The sequence below is a fragment of the Mixophyes fleayi genome, chromosome 10 (assembly GCF_038048845.1).
Source record: "Mixophyes fleayi isolate aMixFle1 chromosome 10, aMixFle1.hap1, whole genome shotgun sequence".
NCBI lineage: Eukaryota > Metazoa > Chordata > Amphibia > Anura > Limnodynastidae > Mixophyes > Mixophyes fleayi.
In genome coordinates, this window is record NC_134411.1 from 100,290,659 (window position 1) to 100,317,183 (window position 26,525).

At 42.5% G+C, this 26,525-nt stretch overlaps 1 protein-coding gene across 3 annotated transcripts in view; it reads left to right on the forward strand.

Annotated features, from left to right (window-relative positions):
- LOC142104560 (thyrotropin-releasing hormone receptor-like) overlaps window positions 1-13,659 on the forward strand; it is a 53,400-nt gene extending 39,741 nt beyond the window's left edge. For all 3 annotated transcript variants that reach the window (XM_075189297.1, XM_075189298.1, XM_075189296.1), the window contains exon 4: window positions 12,454-13,659. In XM_075189297.1, the coding sequence (XP_075045398.1) occupies window positions 12,454-12,858 (405 nt within the window). In that variant the 3' untranslated portion in view covers window positions 12,859-13,659. The remainder of the gene's footprint in view (window positions 1-12,453) is intronic.
- The last annotated feature ends 12,866 nt before the right edge of the window (window positions 13,660-26,525 follow it).

Genomic DNA, 26,525 nt, shown 5'->3' on the forward strand with positions numbered 1-26,525 from the left:
GAAGATGTAGACAGTCATTCATCTAAATGAGTCTCTCCCAGGTGTGATCTACCATCCAGGTGTTGGACTCTGCAATCTCTGCTGTGAAACTTCCAGGGATGTAATTACCAGAGAGAGACCTCGTTCTGTTCTGTCCATGTTTCTCCTGGATATATGCTATACATAGGGGTTGATGTAGAGTGAGTACTACGTCAGTTTGTGGAGCATAACGTACATGCAATCGCTCTGCACGTACCCAGTAAGTCTGTCGCTGGCTCCAGCCTGCACCAGGAGAGGTGGGTTGGGACAAAGGTGTTCTAATGTAGGTCCAGTACAGCAAGGGCAAGTTGGCACAATTGCGTATGGATGTTCCACATCCCCAGGAGCCAAAAGGCCCCAGAGAGTGACGTGGGTCTTCAGGCCCTACTTGGCTGAAGCTAGGGAGGTCTCCTTGACATCTCCGACGTCCGGAGCCAAAAGGCCCCTCGGTAGGAAAAGGTCATCCATCGGGCCAATCTCTGCGGCAAGGCTCAGGTAGACCTCTTTCTCCCTCAGATAGGTCAAAGCTTTCCTGACTCTTCAGCTCCCCCCATAAGGAAGGAACCTCTGAAAAGTTGGAGAGATGGTCGTCCATATGGGTCTATACCCAAACCCTTTGAAAAATGTGAGGACAAAACAAACCAACAAAAAAAACGGGAAAAATAGTGATAAGTTCTAAGTGCTGGTGTTAATGAATGAATGAATAAATAAATAAATAAATAAATGCCAATTAAGGCCTCTTGGTGAGATGATCAGGTGATGGCTCATCGCCCATAGGGGGGCGCCTTTAAGTCCCTCTGCATAGATGGGCATCTACACCGAGAGCTATCGGCAGACTTAGTCCACCAGTGCTGGGAGATGCAGAATGGGCTGCCTCTTGTCTTCAGGTGGTCTTCCAGGCAGGGACCACCCTATGTGTTATATATAGCGAGAAAGTTTTATGAGAAGGAAACAACCCCTTGGAATTTCCAGGTAAAATACTTATAAGAATATTCATCATAATTTAAATAAATAAATCAGTTTATTCTTTGTCTAGTTTTCTTTTGTAGAGTGACAAATACATTGAAGTCAGTGAGATAAGCTGGTGCCCTTTACAGATTAAAATTTACATTTATAAATCAAAGTCACATAATAGATCTGTCAGTAGGCACATTCATAAGAGACCCCTTTATGAATATGGATAATATTTAATATCCAATATTATTCCAGCATTGTTATTATCACTAGGTTCAACCTGATTTTATTAGTATTTGGAATATGAGGTCTTCTTCTACCATTCTGAAAGAGCGTATTCCCTTGGGGGGGCTGCAAGTCTCTCTCCGTGTTATGCCAATAACTGAATAGTGAATAAAATCTTCTATAATTTACACTGATTGACTCATATCGTCCCTGATGCAAATCTTTGTCATTTGGGTTTCAAACTGGGGACTTTTATATATAAATCAACGGTATTTAAAGGGCCACTGCACCTGAAATAAAAAAGTTGTATTATATAAAAGTTCTAGTAATAACATCCACATATATATATATATATATATGCAAGTTTCAGGAGCTTGGCAGCTTGTTATTTTTTTTACAGTATCTTTATCCAAGCGCGCTCTGGAAGCCATGGATATGCTGGCACTTGTAGTGAGTGATACATACAAATACTGTTAGTGCTGTTTGTAGTTTTTGCGTGGGAAGCCCACGTTGTTTATCACCCTGCAATTTCCGCAACCACTCCAGGCTAAGTGCGCTCCCCTCCCTCCAGCCTGCTGCAGATGGGTGAGAGCATGATAGATATATTTAGCTAATTATAAGCACTTCAGTTATTTCAGGTATATCAACCAGCTCCACAATAGACGGCCTTTAAAATATAAATATATATGTCTTATATCAAATATTGTCTTTTCTTACTCAATAGTGACTTATAAGTAAATCTTGTGCACAATTAATTGTGGGGGGGGGGGAGTTTCTGTAACTTGTGGCAACCAAATTCTGTCTGTCTGGCAGAGTTTAGAAGATTCAACGTCTGGTTAGTTGCTATGGATTCAAGTCCTCTTTTCTGCGATAACCTGTGCTCCAGTTTTCATAAATGTTCCCAAAACCGTTTACTAAACATTTATAGAAAAATAAAATGAAATGTCTTCAAAATGACAGTTTTGTATCAGACATAAGACCGTCTCTTCTTTTCAGCCTGTTACTTTGTTACCGGCTCTTTGACATTTGAATGCAATTAGTACAGGAGATAGTGGAATGCAAGTCCTATAAAATACATTGTAACATTGAAGGCCAAAGCTCTTCATCGTCAGTGTAACACGGCCGTGTACGTTAGCAATGCATTTAATTAGTTCTGCAGAGTCACAGCTATGTGCTGAACATACCACCAAAATTCTGTGTTTTAAATAAATAGGTGGACAGAGTGTTGTATGATTGTCCATTTTTGATAAACATTTGCACAAAGGTTTTACATTTTAGTGCTTTATTGTTGGAATAAACCGGTAACACGCTGAAATAAATTTGCTTTGCCAGATAAAGTTCTTACCGTTCATGTTCTCTTTATAAGACGATAATAAGTATTTTAGTATCCAGTGTAAAAATTGCATTAGACCAGATAAAGCCCCATCCTCAGATGCACAATCTTTTTTGTCCCTAGTGTGAAAATTTAATTTTACCGGCTGTAAGGTAATAGCTACATTCAAAATTATGGTTTCCTCCCGCTCTGAGGAAGCAGATTTTTAGTGCATTTCAAGCATTATACCATTGTAAAGAGATGTGGCTTATTTTTTACACTGTCCTCTATGTGTTTTTCTTGACGAAAATTAAAAAACAAAATCAAGGACTGCACTGACTTTTATAGGTTTGTCCCTATTTTTCCATAATTGAACAACTGCACAATAAAATGTATATTTTTTTAGTGCATGTTATACATAATTCTTACCCCTGATATCCTTATGTAGGCTGTATTAGTCAATATTTATTGTATTTATATATTGAAAATTTAAACTTGAACACAGTGCATTATAATCAGATCTAGTAAACAAGACATGATGGAAATAGTAGTTCTCCTCGTTCCTCCGAGACAGTATATCATGTCATGCTCTACTCAGCTACAATGTATCCCTAGAAAACAATTGTGCTGTTATATATTTGCCCAGCTACTAACAACGGCATGGGAGTCATAAACACCATTTTAAATCAAATGTTTCCAGCCCCAATAAAACATCAAAAAATGACAACTGTGCAGTGGATTCTAATTAATAGCAACGTTCCATTATATTTTTCATTTTCTACAACATGTCATTAAATTGTAATGATTATTTGGCTACAAGAGTCTAGGACTCTGCGCAGCTTCAATTTTCTGCAGTTGACCAAATCCTGGCATTCATTTCTGCAGTGAGTCTAGATGATGGACAGAAGCCAGTGTTTCCTGGCTGAGAATCATGGGAAATGTAGTCCAGTGTCAAAATGTAGATATTACCTGGAATACAAAATAAAAATAATATTTCTCTAGATAAGAGGCAGGGAACCTCTGGTTCTGCAGCGAGGCTAGGAGGCTGGCATTGCTGGGACTTGTAGTTCCCTCCAACCACATGTTAACTAACGCCGATTTTCCTATTTTGCTTTTCTGCTCTTTCTGGCTGGTTCTCCCTGTTTGCAGATCCTCCGCATGAATCCCCAGCTGGCTGCGGTGAGATGGTTGTATGTGTAGGACAGAGAATACAGCGTTTAATGGCTGAACGCCAAGCGTTAGGAACAGTTATTAAACTGGCTTTAATTTAATGTGTTAGCTCATCAGCACTTACAAACAAGTCAAGACACATGTTGCAGAAAAGATTTATTCTGCTTAATGATTTCAAGTATCGTTAAAGTTTATGGTGCACCTGCTCCTTATGGATAGAATGAAGCACTTACTCACCATCTCCATAAAACTGTCATCCACTCATACATATAAAAGATATACAGAGGGATAGTCTATACCAGTGGTTCCCAAACTTTTGCAGTTTGCGGCACCCCTAGAGTCTCCAAATTTTTTCAAGGCACCCCTCCAAAATAATTATTGAGCAGTCCTGTTTTAGAAGTAGTTGGGTCAAAAAAATGTAATAAGTATTTAGGTCAGGACAGAAATACTTATTTAGTTGTATGCAAAAATGCCCCCTCTGCATCCAGACACGCTGCCCCCTCTCACACTGCCCCCTCTGCCCTCTCTCACGCTGTCCACTCTGCCATGCTGCCCCCTCTGCCCTCTCACGCTGCCCCCTCTCTCTGCCTCCTGTCACACTGTCCCCCTCTCTCTGCCCCCTGTCATGCTGTCCCTCTCCTCTGCCCTCTCTCACGCTGTCCCCCCTCCTCTGTCATGCTGTCCCCCTCCTCTGCCCTCTCTCACGCTGTCCCCCCTCCTCTGTCACGCTGTCCCCCTCCTCTGCCCTCTCTCACGCTGTCCCCCTCCTCTGTCACGCTGTCCCCCTCCTTTGCCCTCTCTCACGCTGTCCCCCTCCTCTGCCCTCTCTCACGCTGTCCCCCTCCTCTGCCCTCTCTCACGCTGTCCCCCCTCCTCTGTCACGCTGTCCCCCTCCTCTGCCCTCTCTCACGCTGTCCCCCTCCTCTGCCCTCTCTCATGCTGTCCCCCCTCCTCTGTCACGCTGTCCCCCTCCTCTGCCCTCTCTCACGCTGTCCCCCTCCTCTGCCCTCTCCCACTCTGTCTCCCTCCTCTGCCCTCTCTCACGCTGTCCCACCTCCTCTGCCCTCTCTCACGCTGTCTCCCTCCTCTGCCCTCTCTCACGCTGTTCCCCCTCCTCTGTCACGCTGTCCCCCCTCCTCTGTCACACTGTCCCCCCCCTCTGCCCTCTGTCACGCTGTCCCCCTCCTCTGCCCTCTCTCACGCTGTCCCCCTCCTCTGCCCTCTCTCATGCTGTCTCCCTCCTCTGCCCTCTCTCACGCTGTCCCCCTCCTCTGCCCTCTCTCACGCTGTCCCCCTCCTCTGCCTTCTCTTACGCTGTCCCCCTCCTCTGCCCTCTCTCACGCTGTCCCCCTCCTCTGCCCTTTCTCACGCTGTCCCCCTCCTCTGCCCTCTCTCACGCTGTCTCCCTCCTCTGCCCTCTCTCACGCTGTCCCCCTCCTCTGCCCTCTCTCACGCTGTCCCCCCTCCTCTCTCACGCTGTCCCCCTCCTCTGCCCTCTCTCACGCTGTCCCCCTCCTCTGCCCTCTCTCACGCTGTCCCCCTCCTCTGCCCTCTCTCACGCTGTCCCCCTCCTCTGCCCTCTCTCACGCTGTCCCCCTCCTCTGCCCTCTCTCACGCTGTCCCCCTCCTCTACCCTCTCTCACGCTGTCCCCCCTCCTCTGCCCTCTCTCACGCTGTCCCCCTCCTCTGCCCTCTCTCACGCTGTCCCCCTCCTCTGCCCTCTCTCACGCTGTCCCCCTCCTCTGCCCTCTCTCACGCTGTCCCCCTCCTCTGCCCTCTCTCACACGGAAAAAAATGACTAAGCAATGAAAATAGGACAAAAAATATATTTTTTTGCATCCTAAACTCTTTTATATAATATAGTGTTAAATTACATAATCATTCTGTCTCTTCCTCTGTTATAGAATATCCACCACTGAGTATTAAGCTTATGGCACTGCTACATGTACAGTATAGTGATGTTTGACACATCCGTTATAGGAATGATGAGAAAATTATGAATGCTGCAATCCTAACATACAAAAAGGAACACAGCGCTCATTCGTCACTACAGTATTTGAAAGACGTTTTGGAATCCACTGACTGCTGCTGTACAGATAACCATCCCTCTTGCTGTGTTCCCAGCTGTCTATAAATAAAGCATAATATTCCCGCTACATCTAGATAACAGGATTAGTAGGACTAGGATCCTATACGGCGCTGTATCGGTTCAGGTTCCTTTGGGTGATGACTATTTTGTACTTAGCTGGGGTGCAGAGGACAATTACTTAAACCACAGACAAGCGCTGGTGACGTAGGCCCGCGGGTGCCCTAAATGCCCGTTGTGGTCAGTCTTACGGATTAAACTATAGCTAGAATTGTACAAGTACTTGTACTATCTTATTACAGGGTTTACTGATTCGTAGACTTTTTCATATATAACCATTGCTGTGTATGTTCTGTTTCAAATTTGTTTATGTACATACACACACACATACATCATACTTGCCAACTCTCCCGAAATGTCCGGGAGACTCCCGCATTTTGCGAGAGTCTCCCGGACGAGTGTGGCAATCTCCCTGAAAGGAAGTGGGCAGAATTCGGTTTAAACGCCGCGATTCACCCGGAATCGCAGCGTTTAGCCCCGCCCCCACTGTAAAATGACGCGATTTGCGTCATTCCGTCATGTGGGCGGGGCCAAAATGACGCGATTTTGGCGCCCCGCCCCCTGCACGCCCACGTCCCAGCCGGCATCTCCCGGAAAAAGAAATACAAATGTTGGCAAGTATGACATACATTAGGGTCAAATTTTGATATCAGCCAATTATGTTGTCTGTTGTGTGTCAAATTTGTTTATGTATATACACACACACACACACACACAGACACACACACACACACACACACACACATTAGGGTCAATATTTCATAGTAGCCAATTAACCTATCAGTATGTTTTTGGAGTGTGGGAGGAAACCCACACAAACACGGGGAGAACATACAAACACCACACATATAGGGCCTTTATAACTGCAGGCAGTATGGTTGGTCCTTAAAACCCCCCTCCCCTCCCAATAATAATCTGATCAGAATAATTAGGATCATTATCAGACATATTCATAAGTATGGTCAGAAGATGGCTCCATGGACCTATGTGTGCCGTTATCTTCTGGCCGTAGTAACAGGTCCCAATAAAGCCAGAATCTGGTTGCACAGCCCAGGCACCAACAAATAGATCTTGTTCCATGTGGCCACTTAAATGTACAGCCGGATCATACCCTGTGTGGCCGCCATAAGAAGATATTAAGTATTAAGTGACTGAGCTAGATTTATTTCACAGCATTTTAGGCCAGGAACCCCATTGGTGTTAAATATCATGCTTTTAGCAGCATGTTTTGTGTAAACTTTCTTTATTGGTTTCACGGCAAGATAGAGCATACAGTAATAACAAACCGAGATACAAGGTACTCAAAGAAGTTGTTATCAAGGTAACATAGAGTTAAAGCGGTATTATCCCTATTTTAAGAACTTCTTAGATCAACCGGATTGAAAAGTGAACAGGTGGAGGGGCAGGAACACAAACAAGGGAGAAAAAGAGAGGACAAGCTGGGAGAGAGGGAGAATTCAGCCTAATATACCCGCGGTGTAAGGGTACACAAAGAGAAAATATAAAATGATGGCCAAAATACCTAGAAGGGGTTTCTATATCATCCAATCCGACACTGAGAAGAGAGCACGCTTAAAGGGATACAAATAACCCAACTGGTGGGAGGTGAGAATTTATTTCTGTAGAGTCCCGGAATCTAACCAACCAGGTGCCACAAATAAACTGATAGTTGTCGCCTTGTGCAGAGGTGATGTTATCCATATCCATAACGAAATCAAATTTGGAAAACGACAAAACCATGTAAATGAAATGGGGATGGAACCTATTGGTTCTGATGACCCTATACCCAAGCCTGCTGTTTGGACCTGATGCGGCAGAGCAGTGTCTTTTGGACACCATGATGTTCTCTTCCCCCATTACCTATAGCGTCCAGCTCCGAAAAGCTGGCGCTGGGTGAAGTCTTAGGGGAAGAACCTCCACTTTTCCCTTTTAGAAGGTTTGATACGTTTATCCCTTAGGCGTCAGCGCTGATGAGATTGAAACAAATTTCCCTTTGAGCGATACGAAAATCTATTGTCAATTATCCTTTGTCACTGTCTGCTGTTGTTTATTAGTAACGCGATGGCAGTGGTCTTGCTTTCAAGCCGCTGAGAAGTGTGACGCGTGTGATCGCTCTCCTGCTGGCAGATTACATTGTTTCATTCTTTAATGTCTTCAGGTTTATGAATAACATTATCGTAAGAAAAGACTGAGGCTGAGAAGTTCCATCATGATTCACTGCGAGGCCATAGAAAGAAAACTAGATAAATGTTAGCTGAACACAGTCTATACTCCATGAAGGATCATCTATCGGGAATCTTACTTCCTCTCGCTGTGTATTAATATTTCCATCAAACAATACATGTCCTGTGTACAGAATTACTACAATACTGTATCTGCAATTTGATACAAAGGTTTTCACACTGGTTGTATTGAGCTACACCTCCCTGCAAATATTTACAATTAGGGTTGAAGTGGACTGAGAATGTTCCGACACCTATTTCAAGGTCAGAAACTGTGTTCGCTCTTTCACTTATCTTCCTCCTGCTAGGACAGCCTCACAGTAGCTCTTAGATTAGTCAGGGATGGGACTTCTAATAGCAGTCCAGGTGCCCATCACTGATGCCACAAATCATTTCCCAGGTTGCCCCACCTAATAGTGGCCCCGTGGCTGTTTGGGACCCCATGTGTGGCTATTGCGCATGCACGTGGCGATGGGATCCGGCGATGGATCTACAGAATCTTCTACAGCGGTGATGTAGACCTAGAGGGGCCTATTCATCAAAGCTTTTCCCCCTGTTGAAACCCCGAAAACAACAATTTTCGGGGATTAACCGCTACATTGCAATGTATTATTGTAGGATTGCAGCAGATATCTGTTGCTTTGCTTCTCTGATCGTTTTTCTGAGCACTCCCCATAACAGTGTATGGGGAGTGCTCAGTAACGCTATGTACCAATGACCGAAATTACATTTTCAATCATGTTAATGTATGCCAGCTCAAGCTGGCGTACATTAACATAACTGAGAACTTTCACTGAAAACAGCTCTGCTCCGAAGAGTAGAGCCGTACAGCGCATGTGTGAAGGGATCATGTAATACCTCCCTGTCACATGACTTACCTTCTTTCTGTCCAGGATCTCTGTGCGCATGCCCCAGCTTTCCGGTAGGCGCATGTGCACTAACATAAAATAGAGGAGAAGATCAACGCAGCTTTCTTCGGCTGAGAAGAGGCTGCGATAAGGAGGTGAGTCACTTCTCAGGGACAGCAGGTAATCGGCAATGCTGTCCCTGAGCTCTTTCTTGATACATAACCGAAAACTTTCAATCCTTATCAAGGAGATAAGGATTGAAAAGTTTCAACACAAAAAAAACGAAGATTGATAGATAGGCCCCAAAGCTAACATCATCTTCAGATGGCGATAGTTTTTTAAGGGCTGGTAGTGAAAAGTAAAATGAGGTCAGATCGCAGTCCCCATGGAGGTCTATGAAGACTGCAGTGTCCAATGTAAAATAGGATAAGGCAGATGAAATCTCTGATTTCTCCCCCTTTAACTCCTTAATAATTGAAAGACAATCTGCGATGGCTCATTGCAGCTTAATGAACAGACCCCAAAGTCTGAAACTAAGCTGTAGGACGTGCAGCTCCAGACAGACTTTTGCTCGCCCTCTATCAGATCTGCTGAAGATTGGGCTGAGCTCACAATCTCTGCATCAAGAGTTCAATTTGGAACGGAGCAGCTGCCGGGGCGAACACAGACTTCTGCTTGAATATTTCTGGATTAGGGATAAATTGTGCGACAGAAGACACAAATAGTCCACCATTGCCTCCAGGTCAAGAGACAAAGCTCTTCATACAGTCGGCTGATCCCCTGAAATCAGTTCATGAGAGGTCTGTCGGAACACTCAATAACATGACCTCAGGGAATGAGCACATAACAGATGAACAAGGGGTTGGTATGTCACATGTACGATCTGTCTGTGTATAAATGTATCTCTACAGAGGGCGGCTGGAGAGGAACCAACGTGTAGACAAACAATAAAGAGTTACTATGAATTCCAGTTTTATAAATATAACTTTTTAGTACATGCATTCTATATTTTTTATTAAATGAGGTACAAAAATCAACAAATGTTTCATTTAACAAGCTCCTAAATCCACTATTGGAAAGTTAATATGTATGAAGACAATTGTATTACAGAGTGAAATAATGTGTTTAGCTTTTTATACATAACAGTGAATTCAAATATTTTTGGAATAAATCCTCATAACTAGCAGGGTGTCGCCTACCCAGGAAACACGCCCTCCTCCCCTTCCCTCAGCCCTCAGTCAGCTCCATAACAAGCTGTTTTGATAACCACCATCTGTAGCAGTTTACATTGAAAGATAGGCTGTAAACACTGGAACATCACAGGACTTCAGGAGCCACCAGCAGCCAGAGTGCCCCCCCCCCCCCCCCAGAAACCCCCCTTACACTTGTCGTAGTGGTGAGAAAGTGAGTTTATCTAATGACAAAAAAACAGAAACAAAAAACATTTATAGTTAAATCTTGCAGTAAATCTGTCCTATTACTTTGTTTGGCCAGCTGGCTTTACGTCAAGTTAGAGGGAATAACTGACATACTATGCTTTGCTACTTGATATTGTTGACACATAATTGTAAGAGTCACCGACTGAGGACTGGGAGATGTGTCTATGTCTTTTTGTGATGGAAGGTGGAGAGATGGTCAGTTATGTTATTGATCAAACTGGCAAGGGTGGAAATATTGGTAAATGTTTGCCTAGATTCTGGCAAGCTGTGATTCTCTGAGCTGTCAACAGTTAGCGATAAAAGTGAGCCCAAGGGCCCAATAATTGCTCAAATGGATTTGTGTATACAAATATTAATTGTGCTCCTTCCTCGGGTGGTACTTGGGCCTGGAATGGTCCTTATTAGTCCCTCAAAGCCAAACTGATATAAGAATCTGCCTCGATGGAATTAATTTACTAATAAGATTTCATAAGCAGAAGAGATCATAGTTAGTTTATCGCAAGTGCTTTCAAAGCGAAGATTGTGAATAATTGTTAGAAATATAAAATTCAAAATAAAATCTCTACATTTCAAGAAGGCTTCAAATATTTCCGCACTGCAGAAATACACACAGCATCATTACATTTTATTTATATGGAGCCACAGAATCCGTAGCGATGTACAAACACAAATATCTTCACCAGTAGAAAAATTGAAACCAAAAAAAAATAATTTGCAAAACAGATTTTTTCCTGCAAATTTCATGAGTTTCAGTGTGGATTTTTACTGATTATCTTTACAAATATTTTTTTCTTCAGTTTCATTTCTGAGCAAATTACTGGCTGTTGCTTTATGAAAATTGCAGAAATATTGTGGGGATCTGCAGTAAAAGCCTGCCTGGTCTGTTCCGTAGTGTTTGATGTTATCTGCGTTGCATTATGAACGTTCCCAGCACTTCTTCCGTTGAGTGAAGTTTTAGTGCTTTCTAGTAGAAGAGGAGGGGAAAGAACAGAGAAATTCCGCTGGGCTCACTCCAAGTTTGTGTTTGAGATAAAAGACAGAGAGTGATATCTATACACCACACATCAAACAAAATAAATTACTGCGAGATATGAGGGAAGCCACTGACTGGCGATATAGGCGCTGCGTGATGGGTAGTATTGATTCTCCACTCTATATAATTACCGAGGAACGTTCCTCCCCATTGAGATAACATCTCAAGATTTACCTCTGCTCCAGTATTAATAAAAGATACAAGACAGAGAAGGTCACATGATCTCAGACTGCGCCTCTCTCACTATACAGACAGATTTTATCGAAAGAAATTATCTCAATATATAGGTGGAGCATGTTCTTGATCTCAGTGGTGGATGTGTCAGATTTTATTACAGTAATCCCAGCGTCTCCATTGTCTTTTGTTTGTAGCAAGCGGGGTTAAGTGCAAATTTTGCCAGCAAAGTGCAAATGGCAGAGCCGTAACTTCAAAGTTTTAGCGCCTGGGGCCAGAATAAAAAATGGCGCCCCCCCAGTTCTCAATTTTAACCAACTGAACCTAAAATATTCATAAACTGCGGCTCCCTTCAGCCTTAGTTACAGCCCTGGCGACTGACTCTCGATCACTGCAAATATTCACAGGATTTACCACCAAAGTGACGGGTAAAGTCTGGGTGTCAAAGTTATCCTCACATTCACAGAAATATTAGAAAGACAACGAGAAGCTTTCAAAGGACTAGAAATATCAATTTCACATGATTGCATTACAGCAGTAATCCTTCCACAAGATACCAACCATCCACATCGTCCATGTTTACCATTCATATTTTCCATCCGTACCATCCACATGCAATCCACATCAATAGAATTGATGGTAGAGTTTTTACATTAAGCTATTTCTCCCACATTGAAAATTTCCCAGGGACCTATACGATTCTCAGTCGGCTAATACCAAACAAGAACAACTCCATTAAACTAGTAAAACTACCTCAAGTTGTTCTATAGTTGCTATATTCTGCAGTGCATCTCAAACCTACTTAGAAAAACTACAGAACTGGATTGAGTGTGATTCCCTTGTACAATTTATACCCAAATAACTCAATTTATTTCTCTGCATCTGACTGGTCTCTCTCTGCCCGCTTTACAGGTCACCAAGATGTTGGCGGTGGTGGTCGTACTGTTTGCCCTCCTTTGGATGCCCTACCGGACTTTAGTCCTAGTAAACTCATTCATGGGAAACCCTTACTTGGACCCTTGGTTTCTTCTGTTCTGCCGCATCTGTGTGTATGCCAACAGTGCCATCAATCCCGTCATCTACAACGTCATGTCTCAGAAGTTCCGCACTGCCTTCAAGAGGTTGTGTAAGTGCGGCCAGGTGGAGACCCAGAGAAGAAACATCTACATGACCACCAGTAACTACAGCATGGTGAGGGACGCTGCTAATGTCAGAGCGGAGAAGAAGGAAAAGCCACCACCAGAGACCTCTACCGCTGTTCCTGGACAAACCGAAAAGGCTGGGGTGGATGGGGAGTTGTATTATAGTGTGGTTTAACTTATTTTGTGCCCCAACTAAAAGTCTATATAACTAGCAATGGTGCCGGTAAACGCATGGACCTGCGATGACTCCATTCTCATTGTCCTGACAGGTCCCGTGGTTGTGTGCCAGAATCAGACATCTTTTCCATGATTTCCAGATCTTCAAGAACACCAGCAATGTGTAGAATTTTAGGTCAGAGGAAAGACCATGTTGATGGCTCTATGGACTTTATCCTGACCTGGCATTACAGACATGGAAACAAATGGTTTTGGTCCCCAAAGTTTTGGCTCCTCTGACCAATGTCTCTGCTTAAACACTGTTGGACATTTTAATCTTCAAAACTTCCACAGGACACAAGCCCTTGAACTTGAACTATGTGTCCTAAATTCCATAACGTCGCTTGTGACCATGAAGAAGACCTACTAAGACCTTATACCTACCACAACATAATGAACACCCATTCAAATGAACGGTGAGCTGTTGCCAGTAACCAAATCTAACGATCAGTCTTACGGTCAACCCTTGAGTCCATCCAGCGGCCCAAGGTTTCGAAGCAGACCATGTTAGCGTTATATGAAAAAAGTCAATGCATCCAGCAGACTGTAATATTTGTGAACAATGGAAATAAATAAAGTCATTTGTTGACATGTCTCCATCAAACATTCCTAAAATGTAAACATTTTCAACCTTGCCTCTAGAATGTACGGTCATGGAAGCATTTTAAGAACATACCCCTATTGTACAAAGGAACAAAACGGGATTCGGTTGTCGTATATTGCGCAAAATGGTTCAAATAAAAAGCAACCTGCCACTAAAGTCCTATGCTTGTTATGAGTATACATTTTCGACCAACATAGATCCAGTATAAAATCCAGTATACAATATTCTAAATATTTCCCTGGAAGAGCAGCCCCTAGGGCTCAGAGGGGGAGGGGACCTTGGAAAAATCTTTTACTGGGTGGTAGACTGAGCAATTACACCATTGTTTTCCAGACCTGCCAATGTGATGGATTTCAACTGTGTGTTAATGTTCTGCTCATATTGTCCCTAATTCCTGTTTTTCTTAATTGATTTTTCTTTAACGCTGATTAATTAAACAAGCCCAAGTTATTACAGTTTGAAAATGAATGGGTGGGTGGTCTTAGTGGAGAACAACAAAACATTATTGAAATGGGCTGCTGGATTGTAATGATAGGTCTGGTGTCTGGTGTTTGAGAGCAATTAATTAATTTTGGCCACGGAAAACGTTGTCTGTGCCCCGCAAAATGCAACTCACCAATTAGTAAAAAGAGTGTTATTTGTGAGTGTGCTTTTCATTGATATCAGTCTGTAACTAGTGGCTGCAGAGAAAACAATTTGCAATAGCCATTATGTTATGTCTGTTCAGAGGAGGTGTTATCGAGCCAAAGCAGAATACTGTCATCCGCTTGCTTAAATTGCACCCTTTACCTACACAATAGAGGTATCCTTTTTGGTAGGAACAAGCGACAGCACTTAAGCATATCTTACAGTGAGAACGCAGTTTATCAATTTGCAAATAACCGGAGACAGCTGTACAAAGTAAAGAGCCTTAGTGACGGTTTCTAGGCTGGATTCTGATGAATGTTGATTCAGCCGCTAAATGATTGCCACTAATTTTCCAAGTGATGTCATTGGTCCCTAGAGAATTAATAGGCGACATTCTCATCGATGTTGTACTAAAACATACCTCCCAAAACATAGGACGTACACAAAGGGATGGAGGTGGCATCACACCCTATACTTGTAAACAGACGCATTTTGCACTATAATATTATATTTCCGCAGGAAAGCAGTTTTCTAGTCGCTCCTAATCTATTGTAATAAAAAGCTTTAAACACACAAAAGTAACACATGTAATAAAGACCCGATTTCCCGTCACTCCTGATTATTTTAAGCCATAAGTTATTCTAAACAAAACGGTATTTTAGTGAGAAAAAAAGACAAAACTTGAAATGAATAAAGGGCTGTCGGAGTTTGGATTTTGATGTGAAGTTTTTTTTTTTGTTTTTTTTTAAACAAGTGTTTATTAACGTTCAAAAAAGAATTAACAATGCAAAAAGATACACGTTATATCAAACAAAATATATTCAGTACATTAAATAGTGAAGTAGAAATCTCAGTGCTTCAGAGAAAAAATAGCACAGATTCTATAAAATAAAGATCGATATTTTTATATTTAAAAGAGAAGAAAGAAAAGAAAAGGAGAAGGATGAGAAAGAGGAAGATAAAAAGAAGATGAGGGGTGGGGGGGGGGAGAAGGGGAGGGGCGTGGGAGATCGCTCTTGAACCAGAGGCAATGAGATGGGAGGGGGGAGGGGGGGGGGCTACGAGATGATGTGAAGTTTTTAATATTTCCACCCCATGCATTTTTCAGAGAATCCGCCAAATTGCTAAACAAGGTGCAGGTTGATTTTATAGGGGTTTTTCCATTGGATAGAAAGTGGGCATTTACTTTGAGATGCCCCAGAACATGCACAGAAGAAGCCTCTACCTTTAGGGGAGGCCTTGGCAATTGGCCCTCCCTCACGTGTGAGGCCCGGGGCGTGGGATCAACTGTATGTTACCTGTGTTCCACCCTATCCTGCTTTAGTTGGAGGCTAGAGAGGTAAGACATACCTTCCGATTGTTCCAATTTAGGCAGGACAGTCAGATCCTGATCTGAGGTCTCTATCCGCCTGTCCGGACCACAGGCTGCTTTGCCCCGATCGTGGGAAAAGTACAGGGGGGTATGTCCTGTTTACGATGAACAGGTGCTGCTCACACCTGCTTCCTGTGCACACGGCAATTAAAAGGTCTTTTTAGGGAAGGGGGAAACTTGTGCACCCCGTTTACTGCAAAGTTGAGTGGTATGGGTAGGTGCCCTCATTGAAGCATTACAGCACCTACCAGAAGGTAGTTGGGGACAGGGTGGAGATTAGTCCTTCAAACTTGAAAATGAAAATAAATATATATAAAAAAAAAATAGCTAAAGGGGAACTCCACCTCCAGAGGATTGTACTGTACAGGTGGATTTTTTTCATTGACATTGGATATAACAGGTCTGTTGTGTAGATACAAAGTAATCTGTCTGGACAATGCAACATTCTGAAGGTAGAGTTCCCCTTTATAATTTATTTCTTAACCTTTAATTTGTGTACTATTGATCTCATGCAATTCTGCTAAATCCATGGCAAAGAAAAGGTTACACTAAACTCCAGGCCTCAAAACATCTGTGATGAAACCAAATATTGTATTTTGCTGAAATAAAATGTATATAACTGGATCTGTAACTCACACGTCATTTCCAGGTAACGCTGCTTGTCCATGTGTGCAATACCCAATGAATAGAGATGTCCAACCATGTTTAAGTCTCATGTCAGGACTTGCAAATAATTGTTAGTAATTTGTCTACTGTCTTATGGCTGAAATCCATCACTTATACTTATCAGCTTCTCTGCTGCATTAGGGCACTTTTCTTGCATATATTCTACCTGAGCTGGGTCCACTGCAAGGTGAACACAACAAAAGGGATAGGGATCATTGACCATTAAGAGGAACATATTGGGCCTGATTCATTTTACTTAAGTTTTCGCCTGGACAAAACCATTTTATAATGCAAGGGGTGCATTTTAGTTTATTATTTTGCACATAAGGAAAATACTGGCTTTTTTCTCCTAGATCAACTTTAAAATCAGTTTACAAATAAGCTATCAAGTATTTGTGTGCTACATGAAAAAAACAACCAGTCTTTTCCTTATGTGTAAAATAATAAACTCATTTGCACCCCTTGCATTGTAATGGTTCTGTCCAGAAAACTTACTCAATTTCTTGCTTAACTTTCTTTAAAGAATCAGGCCCATTCAGAGTACACATGACATTAATGGTAGGTTATCCCATCTGGATCTCTCCATCACTGTTAACAACTCCACCATCTCCTCCGTCCCCCAACTACGCTGCCTGGGTGTCACCCTCGACTCCTCCCTCTCTTTTACCCCCCACATTCAATCTCTTGCCCAATCCTATCGCTTTCAACTTCGCAACATTGCCCGCATACGGCCCTTCCTATATAATGAAGCAACCAAAACTATTATCCACGCGCTCATCATTTCCCGGCTGGACTACTGTAATCTTCTCCTCACCGGCCTCCCCCGCTCTTGCCTTGCTCCCCTTCATTCTATACTCAATGCGGTGGTGAGGCTCATCTTCCTTTCTAGCCGCTCCTCTTCTGCCTCCCCTCTCTGCCTTGCCCTTCACTGGCTCCTTTTCCCCTATCGAATCCTTTTCAAACTTCTTACCCTCACCTACAAGGCCCTCTCCCACTCTACTGCCCCCTATATCTCCAACCTTCTCTCCATCCACACTCCCGCCTGGTCCCTGCGCTCGGCCAATGACCGTCGCCTCTCCTCCACTCTAATAATCTCATCCCACTCCAGAATTCAAGACTTTTCCAGAGCTGCCCCCTTGCACTGGAATGACCTCCCTCGCTCCATCCATCTATCCCCTAACTTGTGCTCCTTCAAACGGTCACTCAAAACTCATCTCTTCCTCAATGCTTACCAGCCCTCCACTTAACCCTCTTTCCATGCTCGCTCTCATCTCCTGGCTCCTCCTTTGAAAAGGGTGCGCTTGCTCCCCTCCTCTGACTCCCTTTGTGCCGATTGTCTGTTTGTCCTCCCTTTAGGATGTAAGCTCTAATGAGCAGGGCCCTTCTCCCTCCTGTCTCTCTACCTTCTCTTCTGCTCCAACCTCAATATTTTTGCTTTTCCTGGAGCATCTGAAGTCTTGGTACTACTCGTTTATTGTTCTGTACTGTAATTCCCTGTACTGTCCATTATTTGTACTGTGTACGGAGCTGCAGAAACCTTGTGGCGCCTTATAAATAAATAATAATAATAATAATAATAATAATAATAAATTCTTTATAAGTCATAGACACATTGTCTACTCTTTTCATGTGTATGGGTATTCCAGTTATACACACTTGTGTGTATTATTATTTTTTTTATTTGGATCAACAATCCTTATTCCAAGAGACATGTATACTGGCTTCACTGCTGCAGTTCGGCCAAATATCCCAGCATCGTGTGTTTGAGCCCTTAAGGATAAACTGTCTACCTGAATGAAAAGTTGGACACCTCGGATTATAATAACTAATGAGGCAAAGTGAGTAAGGATGAAGGAAGCTGTGGGCTCTGAAAGCACAAACTTTACTTGATTAAGGTTATCTGGATCCTGCTCCATCAGAGCAGATGTGTAAAATAAAACAGTATTAATAAGTGATGTATTTTTTATATAAGGCAGCAGAAAAAAATCACAACAATGATATGAAAAGCATAATGCGAATAAGTTTTTTATTTTTAAATATTCAGGTCCAGGTGGTAGGCATTGAGATGAGCGCAGTTGTAGCAGAATTTTTGCAAGAATCGAATTAAACATGCAAAGTTCCGTCGTTAGAACGTGTGAGGTTTTTTTGCTTTGCTGCTACGTGAATGGCATTCTGCTCTGTATTTGGCATTTATAGTCTTTAAATAGAGCTGGCAGATATGTTAGTTCATTCTGCTCTGTGGTGTGATTGGGGTATAAAGAGGGAGAAATCTGGGTAGAACAAAATTGATAAGGAGGAACACAAATGACAGGGGAAGTTCTATGCGAAACACTTTAGCGCTGGCGCATGGACAGTAAAGCCCTTTTTAGGGACCCCAAATTTTGCTTTGGAGCCCGTTGATGGAGGGTTACACCCCTGGCACAATGCCTGATAGCCCACCTGGAGAAGCCTCACAGGCAAGTGATAAGCGATTGAAATGAGGAGGGGGCTTGGGGTCATCTTGTTATGGAAAGAACAAAGCATTTGGAGACTCCAGAGTTACTTTCTATAAGAAAGCAATTTTATTTATAGCTACCGTTTGTTTCTCATTTTTGCAAATGTAACGGCTTGTTCAGACGAGTGTTTAGACAAAACGTATCGCAATTTTCTCTCAATATGAGGAATAGGGATCATTAATTCTGATGCCCACCTGTTCAGTCACGCAGCAATAAAAACCACCGGTCAGCCTCAAATGGGGTGGAACACCGCACGGACACATTATGACTAAACGCTCACCTGAACGAGCGCTAGCACAGGAAGATGACAAGATGGACTGAAAATCAAACCGTTTGTAAATCATTGCTTGTACCTCTGCAAACAACTGTATGAATATATTTTTATTTTTATGTAATAAAATGATGTCATGTGGTTAAATATGTTACCTGAAATTAAATGTTTTAGAAATAAAGTTTTTCCCTGTTATAGTTTATACATATTTTATTTAATGATGAAAAGACCTGACTCACAACAAAAGAAGCAGAGTATTTAATATACAAGTTTGAATGATTAGGGATCTGTAGGGTAGGAAACTTTATTTTATTTCTGAAATAAAATATTAGCTTGATATGAGATGCTGCAATTGGCAGAGCCCCTCCCCCCCCGAATGTTCCTCCACTTCTGAATAACTTGTGCCGCCGGCCTTCTTGGGTAGGCATCTGCGCCACTGCTTCCATCCCATTGGTCTTGGGTCTGATGTGCTACAAAAAAATGTCTGCCGCTCTCCAGCACAGGGATGGATTCATTACTTGTGCTTCTCCCAGGGCTTGATGAGTCGCATCATTTTGGCCCAACCCCTAAACGATTATCCCAATTTTGGCCAATTACAGCAGAGGGTGGGGCTAAGATGACACAATATTTTCATCATTAAGCCACGCCCCCATCTATTGCTGGGGCGAGAACCAGGAGGTTGCCCCGCTCTTCCAGGAGGTCTCCCAGAAATGTGGGAGTCTCCCGGACATTCCGGGAGAGTAGGCAACTATACATTAAAGAAAGGCAGCTAATGAATCTCTAGAGACTGAAGTGTCTTTTACATTTCTGTCTCCATTACTGAGGTCATGTTGTCTTACCTGTCAGTCTTTGATTAAATCTTGGTCTCCATGAAAATGGCCACCTCCATAGGCATCAATACATGGACATAGGACACAATTTCTGAACTGTGTCATCATGCCACAGATGGCGAAGCTAACCACGTCTTGTACTGGCTCAGCATCAGGGAGAATGCCAGACTCTTCAGGGAGTGAGGGAGATCACCCCTATTTCAGGGAGTCTCCCTGACATTCAGGGAGAGTTGGCAAGTATGATCTATACTGTATAGAGGATATTTACTTTATTTACCAGCGGGAGGTGTGCTACAAGAAAATGGCCACCACTCTCCAGGACACGGATATATTCATTACTTGTGCTTCTCCCCAATGTTTCCTCAGGATAACTGGCAAGTGAGATTGTGCTGCCACAGAATATAACAGTAAGATTCAGTTCTAGATCTATACTGTATACTGGATATTTACTTTATTAACCAGCAGGAGGTGTGCTACAAGAAAATGGCCGCCACTCTCCTACACACGGATGTATTCATTACTGTAAAAATCAACACTTCTCCAGCTAAACAACCCATTTCTAAGCAGCACCCTACAGCTCCCTGGTGGCTGAGGGGTTAAATAGTTGACGTTGCGCCTTAATCTGCATGGTAATCATCATCACCATTTATTTATATAGCGCCACTAATTCCGCAGCGCTGTACAGAGAACTCACATCAGTCCCTGCCCCATTGGGGCTTACAGTCTAAATTCCCTAACATACACAGACAAAGACTAGGGTCAATTTTGTTAGCAGTCAGTTAACCTACCAGTATGTTTTTTTGGGAGTGTGGGAGGAAACCGGAGCACCCGGAGGAAAGCTGAAAGAAGGGAAGAAGCCCCCCCCCCATATAATTAATTAAACAAATGTAATTCAAACTCACAAGATGAAAGAACTGCAGATGCATGTACGGAACAACAGATCACTGTTTATTAATTAAATATTCTAGTCATTTTAATAAACCAGTCCATTACATTTCAGGCTTATTGCCTGAAAAATTCTGCATGCTCTTCACTAATTTGTTTAATCATATTAGTCACACAAGTTGAGGGAATCCGGGAAAATAACACTGAAACAGGAAATTTTGTCCTGTATTAACAAACAAGGCTGACAGTGATTAATCTACAAGGTAAAGATAATATTGAGGCAGGTTACCCACTGGTATTAAGGAAACGCCAGTGACACCGCATGTCAAACACGGTCACGTTTGGTAAGCGAGGTGTAGCCAGCACTTACTCCTGCGGCTGTACAATGACGGACACTCATTGAATGTGAGTAAATGGAGCATACAGCGTCTAACAGACTCCCACGTCCGCAGGCGCAAGTGGAAGTGGGTATAGGGTCTTTGGAAGCAATAAGTTCTATCACCATACCAACCTGCATGCCTTTACTTATGGTAAAAATGCTAATAAAAGCATGCGTTTTAGTAACAGTGGGCTTTGGTGTGAGGTATGTTGTACAGCCTGTGTCCAGATGAATCCATCTAGCTGGAATATCTAATTCAGTGATGCCCCCACCCCAACAGTCCAGCATTTCAGGATATCCATGCTTAGCACCAACATAAGGTGAGAATGAAATCACCTGTATTCAAGGGTGATGGGTCTGCTGTGTACTGTAATGATTTTAGGGTGATGGGCTTGTTGTGTACTGTAATTATTTTAAGGTGATGGGCTTGTTGTGTACTGTAATGATTTTAGGGTGATGGGTCTGCTGTGTACTGTAATGATTTTAGGGTGATGGGTCTGCTGTGTACTGTAATGATTTTAGGGTGATGGGCTTGTTGTGTACTGTAATGATTTTAGGGTGATGGGCTTTCTGTGTACTGTAATTATTTTAGGGTGATGGGCTTGCAATGTGTTTTCTAATTCCTATTCATAATGCAGCCCCGATTGTGACACACACTGGAGATTGCTGGAGTCCAGTAAAGAAGCCCCCTCCTGCAGTGACGTCACATCTCATACTATGTGACGGAATCTCTGTGTCCACTGGAGCTGTAGGGAAGGGGGGCGGGTATGTGACATCACTGAAAGGGGCGGGGCTACATGTACTATCTGAATGAAGTTATTTCCATCTCTCCCAGCAGGACACCGGACAGTGTTTGCTGTATAGTGATTTGCACCTGCACATGGTAAGTACACTGTGTTATTATACAGCCATGCAACATACCAGAACTAATTCCAACATAGCACGGCTCTATATATGTGTGTGGTTATAACTGGCTCCTATCATAGGAGCCCTATGGGATTTCTAAGTAATACATTACTTTTATAAGCAAGCATTTTATTGACACATCAGCCACAATCATTCACCACAGTGTGGAAAACGTGGGTCACTAACTAATGGGCAGTACGGTGGCCTAGTGGTTAGCACTTCTGCCTCACAGCGCTGGGGTCATGAGTTCAATTCCCGACCATGGAATTATCTGTGTGGAGTTTGTATGTTCTCCCTGTGTTTGCGTGGGTTTCCTCCGGGTGCTCCGGTTTCCTCCCACACTCCAAAACCATACTAGTAGGTTAATTGGCTGCTATCAAAAAATTGACCCTAGTCTCTCTCTGTCTGTCTCTGTGTATATTAGGGAATTTAGACTGTAAGCTTCATTGGGGCAGGGACTGATGTGAATGAGTTCTCTGTACAGTGCTGCAGAATCAGTGGCGCTATATAAATAAATGGTGATGATGATGATGATAATGGATGTATTTATTGTCAATCAGGTGCATGCTGGCTACACCTGGATCTGATCCAACCTCTAACTGCAGCAGGACACAGGTACAGAGAGGGCTGAGATACAGATTATTATATAGTTATAATGTATAAAGTTATAGGATGATCATTGGCATGAGATGCACAAGGACATTGTGAATTGATTAAGCTGCATGGATGCACAGCAGTTAGATTACATGTATGACTATACTGTCTATTATTCATCATCATTTATTTATATAGCGCCACTAATTCCGCAGCGCTGTACAGAGAACTCATTCACATCAGTCCCTGCCCCATTGGAGCTTACAGTCTAAATTCCCTAATATAGACAAACACTCACACAGAGGGAGAGAGACAGATAGGGAGACAGACAGACAGAGACTAGGGTCAATTTTTGATAGCAGCCAATTAACCTAGCAGTATGTTTTTTGGAGTGTGGGAGGAAACCCGAGCAAACACAGGGAGAACATACAAACTCCACACAGATAAGGCCATGGTCGGGAATTGAACTCATGACCCCAGTGCTGTGAGGCAGAAGTGCTAACCACTAGGCCACTGTGCTGCCCACATGCAGTGTGTAATGCATATGTGGCTGGATTTACACGGCTGATCTTCTGACCCAAACAGATATAAGCGCTGATAATGGTCACTGCACAGTATTTCCCCATATTCCGTGATTTGCATGTCCTGTGATGTCATAGCACTGATGTCACTTGGTCTTTCCCCAGTAGAGGGCAGTGTGGGAGAGTCTGGTGTGAGCAGTACTGGGAGGAGTGGGGTGTCAGAAGAGGGGGCACCACCAGCTGATAGAGATTTTTATCTTCACTTCATGACCCTTTGTTACTAATAACAGTATAATTTATAGGGTGATGAGTGTTAAATGTAAAGCATGTTGTGGTTCTGCCCTTTTTCTCTACACTACATATTACATGAGGAATATTTAGGTTTAACTGAAAGAGATCTAAACCCTGCGGTGATTATAGGAGGAAACTATTGTGTATTTTACGTATTTAATTACACCTTGGTTTGATGAACACTGAGTATCTAATATATTTTTATACATATGCCACTTGGTAAGAGGTGTGAGTACACAGTAACTGTATACAAACGAAAGTGGAACTACATAAATCTCCAGCATGTGTTATTGGTGGGTTTGGCTATAGTTTGGTGCTTGTACTTAAAGCAGACTTTATTGTTCTGTGTTTAACCAAAAGTTAAGAAAAACAAATGGTAGGAATCATTATCCCTTAGACTTATTACAATCATTAGCCTTCATTGTTAGTCCTTAGTGACAGCGTGTGTGTATGTGTATATGCTATGTATATATACTGTATGTTTGTCATGCACACACTGTTTTCACCATTCATCCCCTTGCTATGTGTGCTGTGGTCCAATCTCACCCCTCCTCACCCCCCCCCCCATAGGCAAAGGGGTTTCTTAGTGCCTGAAAACCCCCCTCCAAGACTGGGGCACTGTATAATTGAGGTGGCTGGACCGTGCCCCCGCTTCAGACGGCTCTGCTTGAAAAGGGAGAGCTGCGTGTACCTAACAGTAGTACATGCAGCATTGTCCATGTATATTATGGGGATAGGAAGAGTAGGAGAGCAGCCAAGCACTGTCTAATATTATAGCCACGCCCCCATGCATGCTGGTCACGCCCACTGGTGGCATGGTGTGGAAACCCCCCCCTCTACAAATCCTGCGTTTACCCCTGCCCCCCCCCCCCTGCTTTCAATACCACACAACTTTTTTCCCAATAAAAGTGAAAGTAAAAAGATTTTTTTTTTTTACTAAAACCTTTAGTGGTGACAGAATGGGAGATCCATGGGTACTTGGCACAGAGGCTGAGCTGTGCAGGATCCTGCTAGCGTCCTCCACCCTGCTACCCTGAATTTTATTCTGTTACCCCCAGGCACAATGCCTTCTCCCTCCTCTTACTCAGGTGGGGGCGAAGTTCATGTCTGAGCAGCTCTTCCTTTTCAAGTAGTGCCCCTATAATTAACAAGTACTGAAACAGCAAACAAATCGGGGTCTCCTCAAGTTTAAAAATAAAAAAAGTGGGGTAAAATAAAAAATAAATTTACTTTGCTAAATAAAATTATTGCTACTGAAACAGACACACTTTAAACATAAACATTTGGCCTGTTCCCGAAGGTGTTAGAAGTACTGACAGATCTTATTTGTAAGCAAAGACATTTCTTTTTTCTGAAACACATATTCTGCTAGAACTGTTCCCTTCCTGTATCCCCATCAGGAATCTGCAGTTTCACTCCAGCGAGCAGCACCCAAGGGGCAGGTCTGTCTGCTCTCCAGAGGGGCTGAATCTTGAAATATTGCTGCCAGATTGTATTGCTACTGTGTCATCTAAAGAGCAGACAGTCTCTGCAGAGAGAGCAATCCACTCCACATACAGATGAGCTGAGACATACCCAATATACACTGTATATATCAAGTAAAGTAACCCTTCCACCAATGAGAAGCAACGTAGTAACAACCTAAAGGGAAGTAAATAACTTTTAATTGACAAGTTCAGTTATTTAATTGCACTTAAGTTCACAACAGGTTAGAGGGATTTCCCACCTTCTTGTGGTTTGAACTTATTTGTCTTCGCCCTGCTGCAACTTTTGCTAACCACAATGCTGCCATTACATAGGACAGTTCAGGGGCCACGTGGTGCAGCCCTCTAACCTTCATGAGGGCCACACATTAGCCTTATTCTCAGTAATAAGTTAAAACAAAACATTTAATCAAAGATACACCTATCTGTAATAGCATATCAGCAGGCATTTTACATACATGTTACACGCTATAACAAACACATCTTACAATAAAACAGGAAGGTTGCCCATCAGTGATCTGGACAGGATACTTCCACTGCCCTTGGATACGACACAGCTAAGCTCTGCTCTGTGCATTGGATACGGTTGTATCCATAGAAAAGCTTTTAGTTTTATCCATAGCAAATAAAAATAAAGAACTCTCCCTAGTAGATATAAAGTCTTCAAGGAAAACATAAAAAGAAGACAAAAACTAATGTATGTACCTTCCCGCAACTTTTACTAAGTGAAATCATCTGAAGGTAAATCCCTTTAAAACATTGTATCTTGCTGATCATTTTCCTGTCAGCAGAATGGGGATTACTGGATTCAGTGCTAACCATAACAGCTGATAACCAATGAAAGGAAAATACACTTTAATGCATAATTCCTATGTGTGAAGCTCAGTATCTGTCACCAACAATCAGTATCCAATAAACCACGTATTGTTCTCTTGTCACTTTAATCTGACAGCTTCCATTAGTTTCAAATAACGTGTCAGCTTCCAATTTCATTTAATAAGATGCCTTAATTATACAATGCATTTTATGAATACAATATGTGCTTGCACTGGTCACTATATATAAATCACTTATTTTAAAAACTTCTTCTGACATCTTATTGGGAGTTTAAAGGGAAATTTCATCTAAATAAAATATTTTCATAAACCCCCTATAACCAGAATAAATGAGGGAGATATTCAACTCCTGGTAGGTGGACGTCCCTTTAATTCTATGTTTAATGTGTTTTTATATATAACGTGTAGGTGAGGCTGTCTCTGGGGAATCATGATTATCCTGCAAAAAAACAAACAGTGATAGGGAGGAATTGGTAAGGTTTAGTGTCTTTAAAAACAGTAAAGTAAGAAAAGTAAGGCTTAGGCAACCTGTAATTCTTCAGTGGCTGTGGAACTACAAGTCCCAGCTTGCCGTACCTGCTAAACATAGCATAATGTAACTTTTATGCATGGAGCATTGATAAAAAGAGGGATAACCCCCATTTTTCTGCCTGCCACAAAAGGTTGGCCTTGGTAGAGACATTCTTTTGAAACATCTGGGACTTGCAGCATTTTAACAACTTTTACGTAGTGCTTTACATAGAATGTTTAATTATTCACATCGATCTCTGCCCCAGTGGAGCTTACAGTCTAATTTACATTAAACTACGAGCAGACGTGTCCATGTTAGGTGGCTGGTAGCTAAAAGCACTGTGTACATTTAACA